Genomic DNA, 20,909 nt, shown 5'->3' with positions numbered 1-20,909 from the left:
GTCACAAAACCCGATCGTTCATGCTACCAATCATTGAAGCACGCAGCCGATCGACACCAGCAGTTGAACCTAGCCATTTAGCCGTAAGCAGCTACATATCAGTGCAGTGTTTGTGCTGTAGTGCTGGAACCTGTGAGCAGATAGCTCCAAAGCCATACTATGGCTGCAAGCTATCTGCTGCATGCACTGTTGAGTAATTAGAGTTGCACACAGCAAGTTGTATATATGCATGCAGATACAGCTGATCGAGTGAGTATTTCTACCTAGCTAGCATGTATTAACGCAAGCATACGTACGTGCACTTCGATCTTTCACAATTTTATTTCCGCGAGCATTTACGATAATTTGTTCTCGCAAGCATTTACGATAAGCTAGAATAACCTGTAATACATCTGATCATCAGCTGGAACAACCTAGAATATGTCCGATCGGATGCATTCCAAGTTATTTCAGCTTACCGTAACAGACACATTTTAAGTTGTTCTAGTTTATCGTAAATGCTCGCGGACTCTACCTAAAATATTTTTTTTGCAATTGATATATAAATATTTCAATGTTTATGTTCAATAGGGTCCTGTTTTTAGTTTCGCCCCGGGCCACTGAAATCTCAGGGCCGATCCTGAGAATAAACAAACACACATGCTAACCAAGTTCAATTCATCACAAGCATTATCAGTAACTCATCACACCTATCAACCAAGCCACTTATTCTCTTGGTTTCTCATAGGATTTTTGTTCCCCTGAACCACTTGGAGCCGGATGTAACGAGGAGGCATCGACTCAAGATTTTCCACAGGGAATATTGTCATTTTCGAGCATGTTTCTCTGTGTACGATGTACTGAAAGATTTCATAATCGTCACTTTACAAGAAATTAACCAACGTGTTCAAAAGTAATAGAAGTTGAAAGGAATTTTCCGTTCTGCCTTGATTCAGTTTGTCCATGCGAGGTCATTTCGTGAAATACTCTTGGCACTTCATTTTTGTTAAAGGCCCTTCTGATTATTATAGTGCCTAATCGTCTTGTCGGATTGGTAACAGGGATGGCATCGTTAGGGTAATGTTAGTCGTTGGTCGGGTTTATTGCATGCAGTCCTTTTTCTTTCCTTTGCAAATTTTTTTTCTCATTTTAATGAAATATATACATTGCACGTTCTTAAATTTTTTTTATCATAGTGCACTCCAACTAAGTAATACCTTCGCCCACGTCAAACGGCAGATATTTACAGTAGTACAGTTCTTTTTTTCTCCTTTTTTTTGGGTGATTTACAGTCACAGATTAATTTACTTGAAGCAGCCAGCACAACTTTCACACTAATTATCCATTTTAAGCATGCTCGGTATCCAGATTGGATCTCCTATTTGTAATCGGAAAAGAGCCAAACGTGTTTTCCGTGCCCATCGAGGCGTGCATCTCTACGGAAATGGTGCTGTTTCCACGGCTGAATTTAGCATGCACGTTAACATCTCTGAGATGGCGCATCACGGAAGAATAGATTCCTGCTTGTGTTCCTCTCACGTTTCACCATGAAGTGACGAGTCAGAAAGTGAAGTTGATGGCTATGGTTTGATTTTATGTGGGTAATCGGTTCCGGTCACTTTCACCTTCGTCGGTAACTAACACTGGTCTAAACGCCACTTGAGTCGAAATCCATCCAAGGAACAAAGTCTAGCTATTTGGATGTCCATTTCTTCTTATTAATTAAAAAACCGTCTAGCTAGTTCCTCTATTAATCCATCCAAGGGTACGTGTCGCCTCACCAGTTTTTGGTGAAATTCGTTTTCAGAGACTTGACCTGATGACACGATCAGTACAAAGTCGGTACAATATTCCTAGACAAGTTTACGCAATTATGCTAGCTCTAGACTAGATCCGATCGCGTACGAAATTATGGTCGAGACATATACGGGACATGTCTAGCAACCACGCATGCACCACCGCCTCTCGCCCGCGCGCGCATCGCCCGGAATTAATCGCGTAAAAACAGCCGGCGCGGAGCAGAATTAGCGAGTCGCCCACGCACTAGCGCACACAGGTAGCGCCGTCGAGCGCGCGCGTGCTTTCGCTCGCAGGCAACGTACGTAAGCGTGCGCCGCGCCAGCGCGCTGTTGCTCCAGAGCCGCGCGCGAATCGCGCAGGGGGCCGGGGGCCGATCGGTCCGGCCGTGCGCGTGCGCACGCTAGATTGCGGCCGGGTGTGTGTGTGTACGTGATGATGCCGGCCAGCCGTGCGGCGCACTCTCCGTTCAAGCTGTCAAGCGCGGCGGCGACGTCACACTCAGCCTGCATGCGTAGGCGAGAACGTCGTCCCAAAACCGCATGGCATCTTGCATGCTCTAACCAACCGATCATGCATGTCATGGATGGATACCTGCTTTTGCAAGGAACAAGAGGGTATGGATGCGGTCGAGATAGCGTATTTTTTGCAGGTACGTACGCTGGCTGTGACCTCTGGATCAACTCTAAATTTTGATTTTTGAAAGACAAGTGCGACTGGTGAATCTTTTCCGTAACTTTAGTGTTCTTCCTTGTCGTGCCAGCCGCCTTAGACAACAATTGCATCATGGACATTGATGAGGAAGGAAGCAAAATATATAGAGGACTATGGAACGATCAATATGCAAATGCCTTGGGGGCAAGTTATTATTCTTTTTCTCTCACATGCATGTACACTAATAAATTGAAAAGAAGGCCACAGGAACACCAATGACTCTACTCCCTGTTGAGTAGAATCATTTCAAAAAAGAAAAGGAAAGGAAAGAAATACTGCCTTATAAAACACCCAATACGGAATGATCTAGTTGGTTGATGGATCACTACCGAAATGACGAGGCCCTATGTGAATTGTTTATGTCTCTGTATTTCTTGTGAATTGTTTTAATTAGAAACCAAGTCAAGAAGGATATTTTTAAAAAAAAACTTTGCTAGCTAGCTAGTAGCCTAGCGCTACAATATAGAGCTTCCCTATCGCTTTTTTTTAGAACTCCCTATCATTTAGTTCTTGCAGAAAACAAACAGCAATTCAATTATACTCCTGACGAGAGATATACCTAGTTGGCGGATGATGATCGCTTATTTAATTTCTCCCATCAAATTAAAGCCACATATGAAGCCATAACCAAACTAAATAAAAGACTCAAATATATGTAATTAATAGTAGTTTAATTATATCAAGAAAACAAGACGACGATATCTATCTAGCAACAAAACATTATGCATGAATCATGATCAGGTCCAACCATCTCATCCCTACCTGATGAACCAGTTGCAATCCCCACTGCACCTGATGTCTGTTGGATCGTCCATGCCAAGTCAAAATCTAGAGCATACTCTACACGCAGCTGCTGCCCTAGCTCAGCTGGAAATATCCAGCACCTGGACGACATAAGTTGTAAATCAGCACATCGATCGATCCATCCCTGCACCACGATCCACAAACACAAGTTGATAAAACTAGCTAGTTAATCAATTTGAATCATCATCCATGACACATACATGATGCCAAAATTTACGATAGCTAGGTCGTCTCCATTACTTTGCGAGAGATCTGAGACAAAGATGCCATGTTTTGCCCAACACAATGCATGTGATGGCCAAACGATGAGCCGGCCCGCTGCAATTTGCGCCTAGAATATGCATTGCCTGCTTCGTCGCCTCGACGCCTCGTTAGCTAGGGGGAATCCCCCAACCTCCCAGACCAATTTAACTATGCTACAGCAAGCAAAATTGAGTTGATAATCATCATTTTGTCCGGAGGAGAGAGCGAGCGAGCGATAAGAGGGATTCCCCAATTGACTACACGAATGCTTAATATTTGCTCAATCCGCTTTGCTTTCCAAAGGATGAATTGCCAATTTATTTCATGAAGGTATGTGTACACTTCATTTCGTCAACGACGCAGAAGGGAGAGCGACCGACAAATTAAAAGGAGCTGGCTGCAGTGACGTCGTGCGAGGAATAATTGCAGTTGAGCGAGGGCGTTGGGGTTGGACTAGCCAAGCTAAGCAACTGCGGATTATGCCCTGATTGATTGGTGCCTTTTGCGTTCCATCCCGAAAGCAACTGCAGATCTGATCGACCGTGGCGAACGAGCGAACACCCTCGAGGTGTCAAGTCCAGCGCGCGGCAGAAAAATTGAGTCCTCCGAGTCCAACGGCGCGTCAAATACGTGCGGTTTGTTTGCCAAGACGAGTTCTCCGTCGGCAAGCAATGAGCAAATGAGGGGAAAGAAAGGGATGGGGTTAACGAACGAATGTTCATCTCGTCTCTGTCTTTCTGGTGGCCGTCAGCAATTAGCTGATGTCTGCATGCGCCGATCGAAGCAGCAGCAGCAGCGTATCCCAACATGGATAGCTACGCGCGCACTGTGCAGCTAGCATGATGTGTTTTTTAATGAGTTGGACCAATCGATTAGACACCGATCAATCGAATCAAACGGTGTCTAGTTTGCGAGGTGCTAGTATGTATAGATGGCTAGCATTGATTTAGCTTATCCGAGCCGGTTCATGCACGTAGCTTGAGTCTTGACTTTGTGGGAGGGGTGTCTCGCTTTTGGGGATTTCTTGGCGTACCAGTACGTGCTGTGTCCTACCCAGCTGCCCCTAATCAGGCCCTTGGGTGACATAGGTGAGTTGATTTCAAGGTAGTTGAGCGAGACGTGCGCTGCAAAGGCCAGTGCTTTCGGGCGAACTCAAAGGCCGAAGCTAGACAAGTCGTGGTTGAGAGGGAGGTTAACTTATTTTGGGCAGAAAAACTTTTCGGCTTTCTCCACTGAACAGCTAGCATTGCACACTGTACTCAACTAGGTGCTGATGTGCTGTTGTTTAATTGCTCTGTTGCATGGCTCAGTTAACTGCAGCATTCCACCTGATTTTTACAGTACTGCACCGTGGTTATTTCTAGTCCCATATTTCGGCTGCGTCAGGGACCTGCTATACTGTATACACACCTACATTCGAGGATGCGTTAGCAACGAGAAATGCTGTTGGACTATGTCGGGCGGCACTCCTGATTCCTGAGCCCTACAAATAAACATTTGATTCTTCTCCATTGCTAGTATAATCGACCTTCAGTTACACTACGTCCCAATGCATGCATAGCCTCGAGTAGATGTAGTGTCCTCGTCCCAATGCATGCTAGCTATCATCCACCGTGTAGGCTATGTTGTGGCTGCATCCGAACCGAATCCAACACCTCCACGAAAAAGTAGTCGGACCGCGCCCATCAAACACGGTGCCTGGCCGCCCAGCCGGACGAGACCGATTCGGCGCCCAAACTCCAACGCGCGGCGCTCACCACACGCACCGGCGCGCCAAGCTGATCCCGCCGAAACTAGCCACGCGACCTTGCCTCCTACCAGCCGCCTACACGGCTGCCCGCCACACTAGGTAGCGCACTGCACGGCCGAGACGACCGATGGATCACGACCCAATAGCCCTGTGGCCTGTTCACGTGGGCGTCGCGCGCGGCTCCCACCGCGCATGTGAAGGCCGGCGGAGACCCGAGACCGGCGCGCATACCCCCCACCCCCGCGCGCGCGCGCCAGTGTGCGTGCCAGCCACGAGCCACGGGGCCGGGCGAGCGCGGAATGGTCTCGCGCGCGCGACGACCGCGCGTGGAGTATGCATGGGTCGCCGTCTTCACCAGGCAGGGCCGGCAGGGCGGCACCCTGGGAGAGCGACGCCTTGCACGGCGACGCCGACGCCGACGCGAACGCGGTCGACCCCCGGCCAGCCGCTTCGTGGAACAACTCAGTCACTGTGCACTAACCACGCACGCTTTTGGAGCGAACTGGTGAAAGTACGTTAAACTCGACACATGCAGATATGCAATATACCAAGCCCAAGGGAGACGCGCTCGGTAGGTGCAATCCGCAGAATACCAGAGAGGGGGAAGGAACCGCGGCCATCGTTCGTGAGGTGCAACAGCGAATGCGATTCTCCAATTGATTGACTACGCTGCACCGTCAAATTAATCCTTTCCTGACCGCCTTTTGAGTGCGCTACACCGGCACATGCACTAGCTGGGAGCCGATAATGACTGATTGTGGACCGAGAGGGGACAGCACGGCTCTATGGCCAGACGACCAAGGGACACCAACGGGGCGACACGAAAACAAGGATCTCCTCTCTGCCCTACAAATTCACAGGCGTAGTGTGTGGTCTACTGGCCTGCATGTCTGACGAGAGGACAGGTCGTCGAACTAACCCTAGCGATGACATCCTTTCCAGGGAAAAAAGAAGGGAAAAAGACAACAATTTTTGGTCTATGACCATGCCCAAGAGGCGTTGCTGCCTTCGCGACACATGGCCTCTGAGCTGTACTAATCCATTTCATCGGTATCACTTTCACACGAGCTACACGCTCCAGCAGAGAAACCGAGATTTGCACGTTGGATCATGACAGTTACTATTAGTTAGATGCTGCAAGTTAGGAAGCGTCCATCATATACTCCTATTCATACATGACTTAGCCCATCTCCAGCCGAGGAGGTATTTTTCAGTCGGTATCCGGTGCTACAGTGCGCTGCAGTGTTGCTACAGTATGCGGAGAGAGAAACTGGTTCTGCAAATCTGCGAAATTACTGTAGCACCCGTAACACTGTAGCACCACTGCTCACAGAGACTGCCAGTGGGCCGGAGGAAGAAACAAAGTCTGCTACTGTAGCAACACTGTAGTTGTTACTGTAGCACAGAGGCTGACAGCGGGCCGGAGAGAGAAAAAGAGGAGTAGAAGGTAGAAAATAGGGTAGCTGCTGGAGATGAAATAATAAAGGATGATGTAATAGTGTTTTTGAGGATAAAAATTTAAGGTAGCTGTTAGAGATGGCCTTACTAGCATATCTTCTTCTGACCTTCAGAAGCTTCTTTAGGATTGATCTTGATAAGGTCAGATCTGGTTTATTAATAAAGCTGCCACAAGCAGGATGAGACTGCATGTTGGGGCTTCAATGAATAATACGTGGTTGCCCTGATGCATATACGATTATTTGATAGATTTGTGCCCTCAATTTTGTTGAGAATAAACACTATACGATCAATTAGGTGTTAACTATAAGAGTTATGTTTATTGGAAGGGATGTCTCACCAATAGACATATGTTCTCATCATGTCCATTTAATATGTATAAATATGTAAACATTCTCATCAATGAATACAAGTAATGATTCTTTCTACTCTCTGTTATTTATATCTCTTATCTACTTGCAATACATTCTCAGCACCTAATTCACCACTCTGCTAATCAGACAACACACATAATGGTGAGCATCGCCATGGCTTCATCTTCTCCAAGAGATCATCGTTCTGTGTCGGGAAGATGGACGATCAATGAAGGTGATGCACTCTCGCTCTACTGAGTCTCATCGGCCACGCTGGGAACACCACAGCAACGAACATAAGTGGCACAAAGGCCTTTGCACAGAGAACACACAAGTCCACATCACGGTAAGCACACAGATGCATGAAGGTCTCTCAGAATGTGAGAATGGCAAGAAGGAACTTATCTTCGATTGCCTGCTCTTCTTCACGATTTGCACCATGGTCGCCGTCGCCATTCGCGCTGTATGCACCATTGCCATGGTATTCCATTCGCCCAGGGACGTGACCGCCGTAGGCACCACTTCCACCATGGTAGAGGACGCCATGGCCGCCACTTACTCCATGGTCACAGACGTTGTGGACGCTGCTTCAACCATGGTCGTGGACGCTTCTTACTGAAACATCATCGCCCTGGTCCTCGCCCCATCCGTCGTCCTCGTATTAGCACAAACGGCACTAGACCAAGCCGCTCACCGGCCATGGCAAATGACAGCACTGTCATCCACCCTCGGACGCCTCCGCTCACCCTTGGCTGGTACCCCACCCACGACCTCGCGCCATTCACCTAGAGCCTAACCGTATGCACGGCCGGGCCAACTCCTACGCCGATGGCCTCCGTCGAATGACGATCAAGGCGGCCAATAGGCACCCCGTCCTTGTACGTCACCCCTTGATCTCCTCCATGGTTGCCAATAGTCACTCCAAGGCGACGCGGTAACACGCTTGCATTGGCGCTTCTATTTCGGTAGCGATCCCCTATGTGGTGCGGCGATGTGCCTGCATCAGAGCCGATCACCACGGTGGTGCTCAACGTGGTGCGACGATGTGCCCGCTTCAGCGTCGCACATCCATGGTCGTGATACGACCTCAATCCACTGGTCTGCGGCACCCAAAGTGGACCAGCGGCCGACGGCTCTCTGGCAACGACCCCCATCGTGACACGGTGATGTGCTCGCATCAGAGCTGCGCACAACAACAATTGGACCTTCTTCCTTTGCGCCAGCCTACATCGACTCCAGCATCGATGTAGAGGAGGCCTCCTCTGACGAGACCTCCACCCCGGCCTCCATTGAGTCCAGGATATCCTCCTTCACCTTCGTCACTGGTAACAACGACAGACTCGGCTGCACAGAGCGACGGCTCCTGGTCAGCTTCACAGCGGTCCACAGTGGTCGCTCCATCAACAGCGCGACGGCGCCCAAGTGCTCCAAGGTGGCGTGGTGATGTGCCCGCATCGATGCTTCCATATTGGCAGTGCCCGAAGCTTGATGACGGCGCAAAGGCGCCCATGACGGCTAGTGCTTGCGCCGGTGCGGCCGTTCTCACGGCTCCGACACGGCGCTCCAGCATGACCCCGACACAACGACACAACGACGGTGGTAGCGCACAGTGAGGGGAGGGTCAAATGGTTAGGGTTGGAAACTCCGTCGCCTTCTCTCCATTTTATATGGTGCAGGGTGGGGGCGCCCCGCCTGGGCCTTAGGCTACGGCCTAGGTTTTCTTAGCACGCACAAAAAAAAACCCTGCTACTGTTCTTGGGCTAAATACTAAATGGGCTTCGGCCCAGACTCATTTTCGCCTAAAATTCAACACATTGGGCTGGTTATTTTCATTTAGGCCCCTGGGTCCCAAAAAATGGCTCATATAAATAGTATTGTGCGTATTATTTCTGTTATATCTCATGAAATTATTTATAATTGTACCACTTTATGTACTTTTATAAATATGCATTTCTAGACCCAATGAGTGCTAGATTTGCAACATGCTCAATGGATTTGCGTGACTGCATTCACAACAACATGTCTTTGCCTTTCCATACTTTTAAATTCTTGAAATTTACTTTTATATTGCAATTGATTACTCTCTGCACTCACATTTTGATTTAAGCCCAAAATTGCTTCATAAAAGCACAAAGCGCTTAATTAAAAGCAGACTTTAATGTAGAATTTAAGTGATTACCTCAACTTAATATTTACGGAACACAAGATAATGGAACAATGATATCTACTGTATATTTGCATATTATCCACCATAACTGTAAGGTCTATATTTTCTCAACTTGACTTAATGATTACCTTCAACGTGTTCTTCAAAATATTACACTTAGTATAACACAAGGTAATAATAACATAGACATTTACTGAAAAATGTTAGATTATATCTCATACTACTGCGAGATCTACACCACATTTGGTGATTATCTTCAACGTGTTAGTTACATAATTTGAGGTCTACACTATGTAATTCAAGTCTCAACTTGACTTCACATATTTTGCATTATTATTACAACATCACCATAATTATTTTAATTTACCTATAGTAAATTAATCAAATCTATGATCAAATTCATATAAGATATAACGACCGGCAACAAGTTCGAAGAACTCACACTCGATGGTCATAACTATCCAAACATGGGTTATGGACATCAAGATCAGTCTTGCGTCCCGCAGAATAGTAGCGCCACTACAACCTCCCCAAGAGAGAGATCTACTGCTACCGGATCAAGTAAAATATGAAGCTTTATACATAATAAGGCACCATATCCATCCAGATCTTAAATCTGAGTATCTAATGGAGAGAATCTGATCACTTTATGGTTACCTCTCAAAATATGGACAACAGAAGGCAATGATTATGCCTGATGCAAGTTATGAAAGGTCATATCTTTGACTCCAGGATTTTAAATCCATCAGATTACAACCATATTGTTCATAAAATATGTTCAAAATTATTTTTTTTTTACGAAAAAGAACCTAGAGATACATAAAAGATAGAGAACACTTTATCTATTATGCTTCTCACAAATAGGATCTTATAACAATAATACCGTGCAAGAGAATATCATATTTATTCTGACTTAATCTATGTATTACTTCAGGCCGAAAAGCATAATGAATTCCTTCTAAGGAATCGTCATCAGCATCCAATCAAAGTTGCTCCTTCACCTGAAGTACATGCTAATGTTCAGAATAACAACAAGTTTGATGACCCTTTTTAGACACCATCCAAAGAACTTCAACGATAAACGCAAATATAACAAAAAATAGAAGCCCTATGCACCAGATGAGGAAAAGACAATACTAAACCTAAACTTGACAAATCTATTGTTTGTCAAAAGTATGGATTTTATAATCACACCACTAAAAAATATTGCACACCTGAGATATTTAATTGATTTATATTTACAATCTGTGGGACGTAATTGACCTGCTCAAAAAACAAGATATGAAGCACACTTCAATCTTCAAACAGACTCCACCAAGGAGGCTATTTTCTCACAACAAGTTCTACAAGAAACAAATAACAACCAGACTCTTCTGCAACTAGAAGATCCAATGAGCACAGAAAATATGTTTGTCAAATTTACTTCGCACGACATGTTTGTAGATCTTAACTAGTCTCATAATTTCTTAGATACTATGTTATCTAAGTCTCATTAAATATTATAATATAATATTGTATTAGCACTTATGATACTAAATAAATTTAGTATGTTTTTTTATATATCTGATAAGAATTTCATATTAAATTCTTCGTTTCTATTTAAGATTTATACGGGAGTCAATCCAATGGAAGAGGAAATGTGCCTTGTGGATATTTATATCACAAACTCTATACTACATGGAACCAAAATATTCCCAAACTCTTACTAAAAGATAAGAAAATATTTTGACAATCGCTAGACGCGATGCAGTAATTGTTTTCTCCGATCGGATCATAATTAATCTCCCTGTGGGTACTCAAATCACAATCGATGATGTTCTATTGTACCTCGATTCAACCTGTACCTTACTAAGTTGTAGAGATAGCCATCAAAATAGTTTTCATATTGAAACTTATGATGACAACAAGGATGACTTTCTACTCTTAATCAAAATAACATATACGGTAATCTTCCTTGTATACCATCTAGATTGTACTATACATATATCAAATCCTGTATCACATATTGTGTATAAAATAATTTTTCTATCTTGATCACATCAAGATATGACATGATTGCCTTGATCACTCTACCTTAGAGATGATGAGAATTACCTTAAAATTCATAATACGTCACCTAATTTCTTGAACAGATTCAAGAACATACATGTGGTTTTATTCAATAATTTTATGGACCATCTAGGTACTCTATAATACCGATTGATGCATCTTAAAAATAGTCTCACATGTGTCCCTTATACATAAGGCACCACATTTTTACTAAACAGATTGTTCAAATAATAAAAAATTAGAGCAAATTATTCTAGACGCAGGATCAAATCCATTCACATAGATAATAACGTTTCTTAACATGCATTCAATTATTGTTTGGTTTTGAGCACTACTGTATTAAATACGCTATATGCATATTTATAATAGTCTAGCTAAATCTCTCATCAAGAGAATCAAATCATTTACATGACCAACCAAAAAATTGCAATTTAACAACATCTTGTTGATGACATGTGACTTTACACACTGCTTCATTAAACCAAATTCATCTAACTGCAATCATACGGCTCCTTTCGTTGCAGTTAATACGTGTAAATTTAGCCTCAGCCAAGTATTTCTCACCTACGAATCGGTTACGTTCTGTATGTACTGATGTCACCACCCTATAGCATACATCAAAGGGCATTGGGGATCTATATGAAGTATAATTATCTATCAATCATATAATATCTCGAGCCTCTCACAGGGGACATATTCATTACTCGTATGCTCATTACATTTTGAGGATAATTTCCAACATTATAGGGAGATTAATACCATAAAGAATATCAAAAATCATAAGAGAATATCATACACGTTTACATTCGGTCCTCATATCCACGTACTATAAATTTGAATCCTTATTCAGAATATCTTATATTTCCAACATATTACAAATAATTTGCTAGAAACGTTTACTCGACATAAAAGGTGTTATCAAATCTGATTAGCACTATTAATATGCCAGGAAGGGTGGAGGTACCTAACAAAATCACTCAATTCTCAAACCAAAATAAGAGGGGGGGGGGGGAGAAGTATGGTCACAGGGGATACAACTTATTGCAAGTATTCTCAGAAACAGGGGAAGAATATCCTATAAAATAGTAAATGCATCAACATCAAGTTGATAGATACCTTATGGATATTCACTATCCAAACACTTATGGATGTTAAGCATCCAAATACCCAGCATAAATGTGTAGACAAATTCAGACGCTAGGTCATAGAAACACCTTAACTCCATTATTTTAGAAAATACACGTAGTTAAATATGATAATATTTCCACAAACTTTATTAATTCCATAGTCTACAAATTGTCGATACTAAAGACTACAAATTATCGACATATATTTCTCCTCAAAATAGCCATATACCTTCAATTGGATTCAGACCAAAAGTCCTAAGCAGAGTGCTTCAACACTCAAGTTGGTCAAACCAAAGGTGGTAATTAAGGAGAATTGCTTTCACTCAACAATACAATATCTTCCCTACAGAAGAAAAATGTATTTTTATTCCACAAGATGATGAAATAGCGAGGCTTGTAGCATAAGGTTCACGCAGAGATCTGACATCAATTACGATGCTACATACCCTATGGTATGCGTGAAATTATGTTCTTATATTCAATATCATTGGCAGATCAAATGAATTTGATAGATTTGGATATATAAGTCCCTAATATACTTTGTATTCTGAATCTAAATACAAATTATAATATATATTGTGTGTACAACTTAAAGTCACTCCACGACTTCAAGTAGTTAAGTTGATTGTGGTTCAACTAACTAAATAAGTTCCTTCCATAAAAGGATTACTCATACTACAACAATTGCATATGTGTGTTCATAATGAGATCTCAATTGGATTTTGTATCATCTCCAAACCACACATAGCAAAGTATGTAATCATCTTATGAAGGAATTTGAGATGAATGATTTGGTTAAAATCATATTTTACTTAAGTCTATAACTTGAGCATTTTCCTTTAAGAATATTTATCCATCAGTCCACCAATATCCAAATAATATTGAACAATCATATTCATCAAAATACTTATGATCATTTAATCCCTAAATATGAATCAAGATCAATTCATACATTGGGTTAACGATAAAAAGATATTGAACCTAAAGTTTTATATCTTAGTGCCATCAAAGCGTCTATATATCTTGTAAATCGCAACAGATCTAATATTATATTTATAGATAACTTGTTAGCTTAAATAGCACAGTTCTAACAACACCATTAGCCAGTAGTCAAAGAAGATATCCAAAGATATCTTTATGGCACCAAAGATCTTGGTTTTTCTATCTGAAAATCAAGATATCACTATAGTAGACTATTCATATACTGGCTATATAACATATCCTCATAACGCCAGATCGCAGATTGATTTCACAGTGATATAGCCTTCTCATAGTAGTCATCAAAACAGATTCCAATAATTACTTCCACTTATCATTCTAAAATATCACATACATGTGTGTGGCTTCATAGAATGATAAATAACATACAATAATTATATAGTATTGATTCCTTTAAATCACCAATCATTATCTTTGAAGATAATTCTTTATGCATTGCTCAAATGCAAATATGTTACATAAATAACAATATAACCAAAAATATTACCCATAAATTGTTCTATCATCATGAATTGCAAAATAATTGAGAGATAAAAATCTTACAAACTAAATCATGTGATAATCTCATATATTTATTCACTAAGTCCTTACCAACTTTCGTATTCCCAAAATATATTCACGGAATTGGTATGCGACGACTACGAGATTTGCGAGGTTCAGGGTTGATCCCTGAATAATAACCTGTTCATATCATATTGCACTCTTTTCTTTTATGATTTTTCTTATACGGTTTCTCACATAAGATTTTTAATGAGACAATATTTACCTTATTTTTTCTATTTTCTCAAGAGGCTTTCGAAGGTTTTAATATGATCCATAGATCATAATTATTGTTCTCTAAGCTCACATATGAGTTTTTCTTATCTAGTTTTCTCATATAAGCTTACAATGAGGCAATAATCAATATATATCATATCATTTTCTTCTTACATTTTTTCATTGAGTTTTAAAGAAGTTTTAATGATATATCAATATATTATTTCTCCTCATATTTTCTCACGGTGTTTTTAGAGGAGTTTTCAGTAACAAGTTTATAACTAGAATAATTGATCAAAGTGAAATATTGAGAATAAACATCATGTGATCAATTATATATCAACTACAAGAGTTGTGTCTATTAGGAAGAAGTGTCTACCCTATAGACACGGTCTCTTGTCATATCCATTCAATATATATAAATATATAAATATTCTCATCAATAAATGTAAACAACAATTCTTTCTACTCTCTGTTATTTCTATCTCTTTTCTACTTGCAATAAATTTCTCGTCTTGCTGAATTATGCTGTTATCCTGCCAACTGATCAGGGGACCATCTTGATAATCTTAAATTGACAAAAATTCTGCTTCCATTTGTGCCCTAAGAACAATACATCATTTGTGAATAGATTGAACGTGTTCTGTCCATGCGGTCAAAGTCCACAAATCTGCAAACAAGATCCACACGAACGGTTTGTCTAAGAGTTCGATGCATCATGCATGGCGGATTATCTGTTCGCGAAATTGCCAGAAAAGCAAGCAGTTCATCGAGCGAAATAATAAACAACGGAGAAGGCCAAGCAGCTCGCGCATTTTTTTTTCCACCAAAACCGCCGGCTCGGCACCTGCCGCTCGTCTAGATCGGATCAAACTGTCGTAAGCCAGTCGTCTTCTTCATCTTCAAGCTACAGCGTCTCCAACGTGGCATATCTTCAGGCAGCGCTTCTCTGAATTTATGAAACGGAAAACGGTACGATCGGTGGCTGACTTCATGCGTTCCTGACCTGTCTTTTCTTGGCCCCCAAATCTCTTTTGCTCAAAGCCATAGCTAAGCTGTCAGCCGTGTTGACTTTGCATGGAGCAGCAACTGGGGGTGAAGTACTGGTTACGTGTTGTGCTCACCGCTGTTCCTGATCTCCCAGCTTGAGCCGTGTAGCAGACATTTTTTTTTTTTGCGTACATGCGACATTCGCGACTCGCGAGAGCTCGTGACGTGACAAGTGGCCGGGCCAGTTTGCTTGCTTCTCTGCACTGGCCTGCTTGCAGTGCTCAAGTTTTCCTACTCTTCTCCTCGAATAGCAAGTTTGGTAACCGAAGTTACCTATCTTCAGAGAATCCATCGTGAACCTAACTTGCTTGGCGCAGTCGGATTTGTAGTCCCTTGTGTACGGGCAACAGCGATCTGAGTCACCGACAGAATCACCACCACGTAATTTCCTTACGCCATCCGTCGTGGAAACAAGCCACAGAACGGCAATGTTCATCCGTCACTGCGCATGCCGAGTCCTACACGGAGCAACCGCTCCAAACTACACTGAAACGATAACATCATGGTGAACATACCGAAGCATGCCCATGCAGGCAGAGAAATGAACTCGCCCTTTTGGACAAACAATGGACTTCGAGCGCAGCATCGTTATCCTGATCTCGAATCGATTCGATTTGACAGCTTACCTGATTCCTCTGGACTGGCTGATCAAACTGAGAGCTACATAATGGGAAAAAAATACTCAAGCATGCGTAAACCTCATGGGGATTATAGCAGAGAACGGGACTAGACAAGCGATTCAGTGGCAACGGTGTCCCTATTGGGGAATTTCATCAGCTGATAGAGGCCGAACGATGGGGTTAAAAGTAGGATGCTCTCAAAATTTTAGCATCATCTATGACGATTTGACCCTGAGCAGCCAAGCACAAAATCTGCTTGCGACAGGTACTGAATTGTGAGTTTGATCTCTTAGCAGTCAGCTCTGCATCTACAAAACTCATGAGACGCCAAGAGAAGCACCAGCTAGGAGCCATTCACATCTAGATGAGCTGCATATGGTCATGCCTGCATGATTCTTCATGGGAGGCATGGAAATGCTGGCATGACCATACTTCAAAGAAGTGATTTTTGTCTCTGACACTGATAAAGTATAGTTTGGTCCATACCACATGGCACTCTACGATTTTGTCTCAGCCGCACCGTGAATTGGTTTTGTCTATAGGACACCGCTTCGATTAAAATAAGCATTTCAGCTGATGAAGTGAGAGTAGTCTCGAAATGACACAAATGTCCTTGGTCCCACCGGTTTGACTAGCGGGGCCCACACATCAGTGGGTGGACAAAGGGATAAGGCTAGCCGGCTTGTGCGGGCGTGAGGCATTTAGAGAGGGAGAGAGACCGGAGGGGAGAGTGACCGGGGAGGAGCGGCCAGGTGAGAGGAGAGGGAGCCGGTGGACATGACGGCAGCCGGGAGAGATGGCCGGCGGTGCGAGAGGGACATGGCCGGGGCGAAAAAGAGGAGGTGGCCAGTGGTCATGAGCAGACCAGGGAGGAAGGAGGCCAGAGGAGGAGGGAGGCGACTGGGAGGAGATGGCCGGCGGGAGGCTTGCTCGTTGGCGGCGGAGAGAGGAATGCTGGAGGAGGGAGTTCGCCAATGCGCGCGAGCGAGAAAGGCCGAGCTGCCGGAGAAAGGAGATGGCCAGAGGGAAGGGGAGCCAGCAGTGGCGCACGGTGGAGAAACAGCGACCTGGCGACGCGAACCGGTCGAGCGTGGCCGAGCGGCGCGACGACGGGGCGACGGCTCAAGGTGCGAAGGAGTGGGCAGTGGCTTGCGCCAACAGTGGTGCGGGCGGGCGGCGCGGGCCAGCGGCGCGAGGGCGGCTTGGTGGCGCGGCGGCGACGACAGCTGGGACTACTACCGTCCGCCAAGCTCACCCAGCGATGCTGTCATCCGCCGACCTCTAAGCTTTGTGCTGCTGCGTGAAGGAAGGCCTCGACGCCGGGGCACGCTCGGGGAAGAGAGGAGTCGAGGTGGGGAGAGAGCCGGGCGACGCGTTAGAGGGAAGCAGAGCGTGGCAGGGAGATGGCCGGAGAGGAAGGAGATGGCCGGCCGAGCTTCTCAGCGAGAGAAGGCCGGCGACGGCCACGACGTGGTGGTGCGGCAACAGGAGCACAACGCGGCCACATGGGGCGGCGGCCAGCAGGGCGTCGGTGGTGTCGCAACACAGTTGCCAGCAGAGTCTTCAGCCTGCGATGGCGGCAACAGGGCTCCACCCTTCATCGGCAGTGGCAACCTTCTCATCAGCGGCAGCGAGATACCTCACGTGGGTAGCAGGCTCGACAGCCATAGTGCGTTGGCGGCCACTAGGGCTGCGGCCAGCAGCACGCCGCGGTCCGGTCCTGCTCCTCCTCGACAGATCTCCCTCGATGATGACAACGGCGAGGCTTCAATCGGCAGTGGTGGCGAGATCCCAGTCGAGCAGACTAGGGAAGAGGCTAACAGGTGGGATCCGCTTGGTAATGAAACAATGAGGAGAAGGGCAACAAAGTCTTTTCACTCACACTATGATTACTTTATTCAACACGGTGTCCTAGAGACTAAGCCACATTTTTGTAGTGTCTGATTGGCAAAATCGACGAATGCAGTGTGCTAGAGACCAAAACACATTTTATCAATGTCCCACAGACAAAAATCCCTTCAAAGAAAGACTGCAAGTCTGAAGAACATTTCAGAAGCAAAAGGGCATTAAACTATGTAAATAACAAAGATGGCAAAAACTAGCCTCCAAACTCTGCACAAATCTGACCAACCAGAAGCTGATCCCTGCTCGTTGGTTTAGTTTAATGGAGCTTACATGTCACCTTATGCTTCAGACTTATCTGCAGATCTCAATTTTCTGTTCATGTTATCAAGATAACCCTGTTCACAAAAACGATCATTCTCAATGTCACTAAAGCTGCTTGAGAAAACTTCAACAGGATGAACCACATATCTCCCCTAATGAATTCAACTGAAAACATGAAATCTGTAATAACAGTAAGTAAAAGTCACCCTGATATTTGGAGTATGTACCTGGAGTATGCAAACTGCAGCAAATTTATCTGTCATTGTTTTGGCCTCATCCCGGTTTTTTAGATTCAGAGGATGTAAGAGGGCTTCTACACACTGTAGAGAACATAACAACAAGATCAATCAAAACACTCCACTAACAAAGAACTTCAAAAGAGATGGAAAGAGAGTAAAAAGTGTCATAGACCAAGGAACAACACTGCAATGAATCCAATAATCAGCCTAGCATGTTACAACACTGTAACATAATATCCCTCAATCAGAAGAAAACTGCATGTGGCATGCCATATTTATTCAGTTTCTCATGTTTAAGCAGAAAATGGAATTCACCTTTGAGGTGAAATTTTCATCCCAATATGTGTAGCACTGATCATCAAGTTTCCCGGTTTTGCAAAGTTCTCCAGCAAGAAGACTTACTTGAATTGCCTGCTTTACAGAAAAGAGAACATTACAAAACGTAAAGTGGAACAGGGGTGAACTGTACAAGAGCATGAGCACTTCACATCTGGACTAGGTTGACCATGAAGGCTGAATGGATAGCCCACAACGAAACCAGCGAGGGAATACTTCGAAACCTATTCCCGTAAACAAATTTGGCATTAGTGATAATATATTTCATGTCGATTAAACACAAATTTAACATTAGTGACAACATATTTCATGTCAATTAAACTAAGGTCAAAACTGTAGAAGAATGAGAACAAGTTCAACAGGTAACAATTGAAAAACTATGACCGAGTCAATTAACATGAGTGGTCTATGAATAGAACTTCACAGTATCACAAAAAAAAAATGGCACTGTTCTGCTGTTAAATCGTTTCTGATGTGTTTGTGTATTTTTCCGAAATGGGTTCACCTTTTTCCATACTAAGTACTCAATCTTTTGCTTAAGACTAACTTTTGATATATCCTCAATAGATATGATGTCGGAAAATGAACAGGTATATTCAACATACCAATGTTTTGAAATCATCTGCCATCAAGTTGATGTTTGTCTTTGTCCGACTCAAGACACTGCAAAATTCATTCAATAAGTTTAGCTGATTAACACAACAATAAACAACAATATACAAGTATATTTCTTTAACAAGGATATGGATGCAAATTATCCGCTGAACTGCCGTTGTTATCTTTTTCACAAGATACAGCAATAACTATAATGAAATCAAGTAGATTATAGTTAATATCCAAGAAAACAATGGGCTATCTTGTTAAGCTTGAAATTACAATCTTCTCAGACTTGAAAGATAACTATATGACAGCAACAAGGGCAATGGTTGCAAAACTCTAGGTAAGCACAACTGAAGCAAAGTTGGGTACCACCGGTCCTTCCAGGGAAGAAAAAAAAAGGGTTTAGACTAAAACAGCCCATCAAAATCTAGTTTGACCTGCTTGGCCCAGCCTAATTGAGCATAGGACAAACTGGTCTAGGTTGGGTGGAACAGACCCACAAAGTTTACCACCTCTGCGCTATACACAAAAATCGACCAATTGATACACAGACAGTTTGATAACCACACATATTTTCTATTCCTAAATAACTAGCAGAGCTGTCTGTGTAGCTGTGTGTCTATTTCTAGTCTACATATAGAAATGGTTAGATGTGTAGTCTTTGAATCAACTATATATATATAAAAGAGACCAAATAATATAATATATATATATATATATATTTTGTAGTTTTTTACCCAATTAATACGATAATTTCTATTATTTTTCTCCTTTCTAATGAATGAAGAACTTTTAAACATTTAATGCAAATATAGTGGATGATCAGAACAAATACATTCCACAGGATGTTGTGTTGCATAGTTTGGAAACCACAAAACTTCTGTTTCCTAAAAATTAAAAGCTGCAAACTCATATCCAAAAGAAGGACGTAACAGGCTAACACCACATCAACTGCTAAACATTTGAAACCAGTTATCCTTAAACAGAAGTGGGGAAAGAGCATTAGACACCATTTGTGTCGCTTCAAAATGCAGAAGACAAATGCAAAAGCATTGCTCCAATCATAGAATACTATTATCTTGCATAGAGTAATTTAGTATCCAAATTGGCATTGGAATACAATTACAGCAGGTCGATGGTTCGGGTGTCAGACAGCAAAACTTGTCGATTGAAGAATTCACTGTGGAATATAACATTATTGCAGACACATCCATACGACCACCTAAATCTGCATCCGTGCATAGCCAAGAGAAGTCTAAGCTGGAATTCGCACAATGAATTCACTGAATCTGTGCTCTATGCAAGTTAACATAGGAACAAAAGCAAACCCTCGAAACATAGCACTAATAGCAACAAACACATTGTGCGGCCGGCAACAATTGTTAGAGGCGCTTACCTTAGAGGCAAAGCGATCCTGTTCTGATCATCGGAGACGGCCAGCCCGACGTACTTGTTGCCGACGTCTAGCCCAAGCAGTCGTGCCTTCTTGGTCTTCGACCCCTCCAGAACCTTCCGGAACAACTCCTCCGCTTGCAGCAGCCTCATTGTATACCTCCACCGGAATAACGCGTCCGGCGATGGGGCCAGGGCAACGGCAGCGCAGCCGCACAGGCAACGGCGAGCGCAGACGGCGGCGGCGGAGGGGTAAGGGGAAGGGGGTTGCAGACAAGAAGGAAGTAACAGGAACTGAAACTTCCCAATT

At 43.3% G+C, this 20,909-nt stretch overlaps 1 protein-coding gene across 1 annotated transcript; it reads right to left on the bottom strand.

Annotated features, from left to right (window-relative positions):
* Positions 1 to 17,834: 17,834 nt before the first annotated feature.
* On the bottom strand, positions 17,835 to 20,908 carry LOC133921504 (uncharacterized). The gene is made up of 6 exons (XM_062366421.1): positions 20,604 to 20,908; positions 19,213 to 19,270; positions 18,760 to 18,831; positions 18,587 to 18,682; positions 18,260 to 18,352; positions 17,835 to 18,106 (listed from the first exon to the last, which is right to left on the bottom strand). The coding sequence occupies exons 1-6, from the start codon at positions 20,750 to 20,752 to the stop codon at positions 18,050 to 18,052; spliced, it is 525 nt and encodes a 174-aa protein (XP_062222405.1). The 5' UTR covers positions 20,753 to 20,908; the 3' UTR covers positions 17,835 to 18,049.
* Between the last annotated feature and the right edge of the window lies 1 nt (position 20,909).

The sequence above is a fragment of the Phragmites australis genome, chromosome 1 (assembly GCF_958298935.1).
Source record: "Phragmites australis chromosome 1, lpPhrAust1.1, whole genome shotgun sequence".
Lineage (NCBI taxonomy): Eukaryota > Viridiplantae > Streptophyta > Magnoliopsida > Poales > Poaceae > Phragmites > Phragmites australis.
Note: the sequence above shows the minus strand (reverse complement) of the source record. Positions and strands in the feature narration are given on the sequence as shown.

Coding starts and splice junctions, on each gene's coding strand:
- LOC133921504 (XM_062366421.1), bottom strand. CDS start 20,752: ATGAGGCTGCTGCAAGCGGAGGAGTTGTTCCGGAAGGTTCTGGAGGGG. Junction 18,683..18,759: donor ATGGTCAACCTAGTCCAGAT/GTGAAGTGCTCA, acceptor TCTGTAAAGCAG/GCAATTCAAGTAAGTCTTCT. Junction 18,353..18,586: donor ATGAAAATTTCACCTCAAAG/GTGAATTCCATT, acceptor TGTTCTCTACAG/TGTGTAGAAGCCCTCTTACA.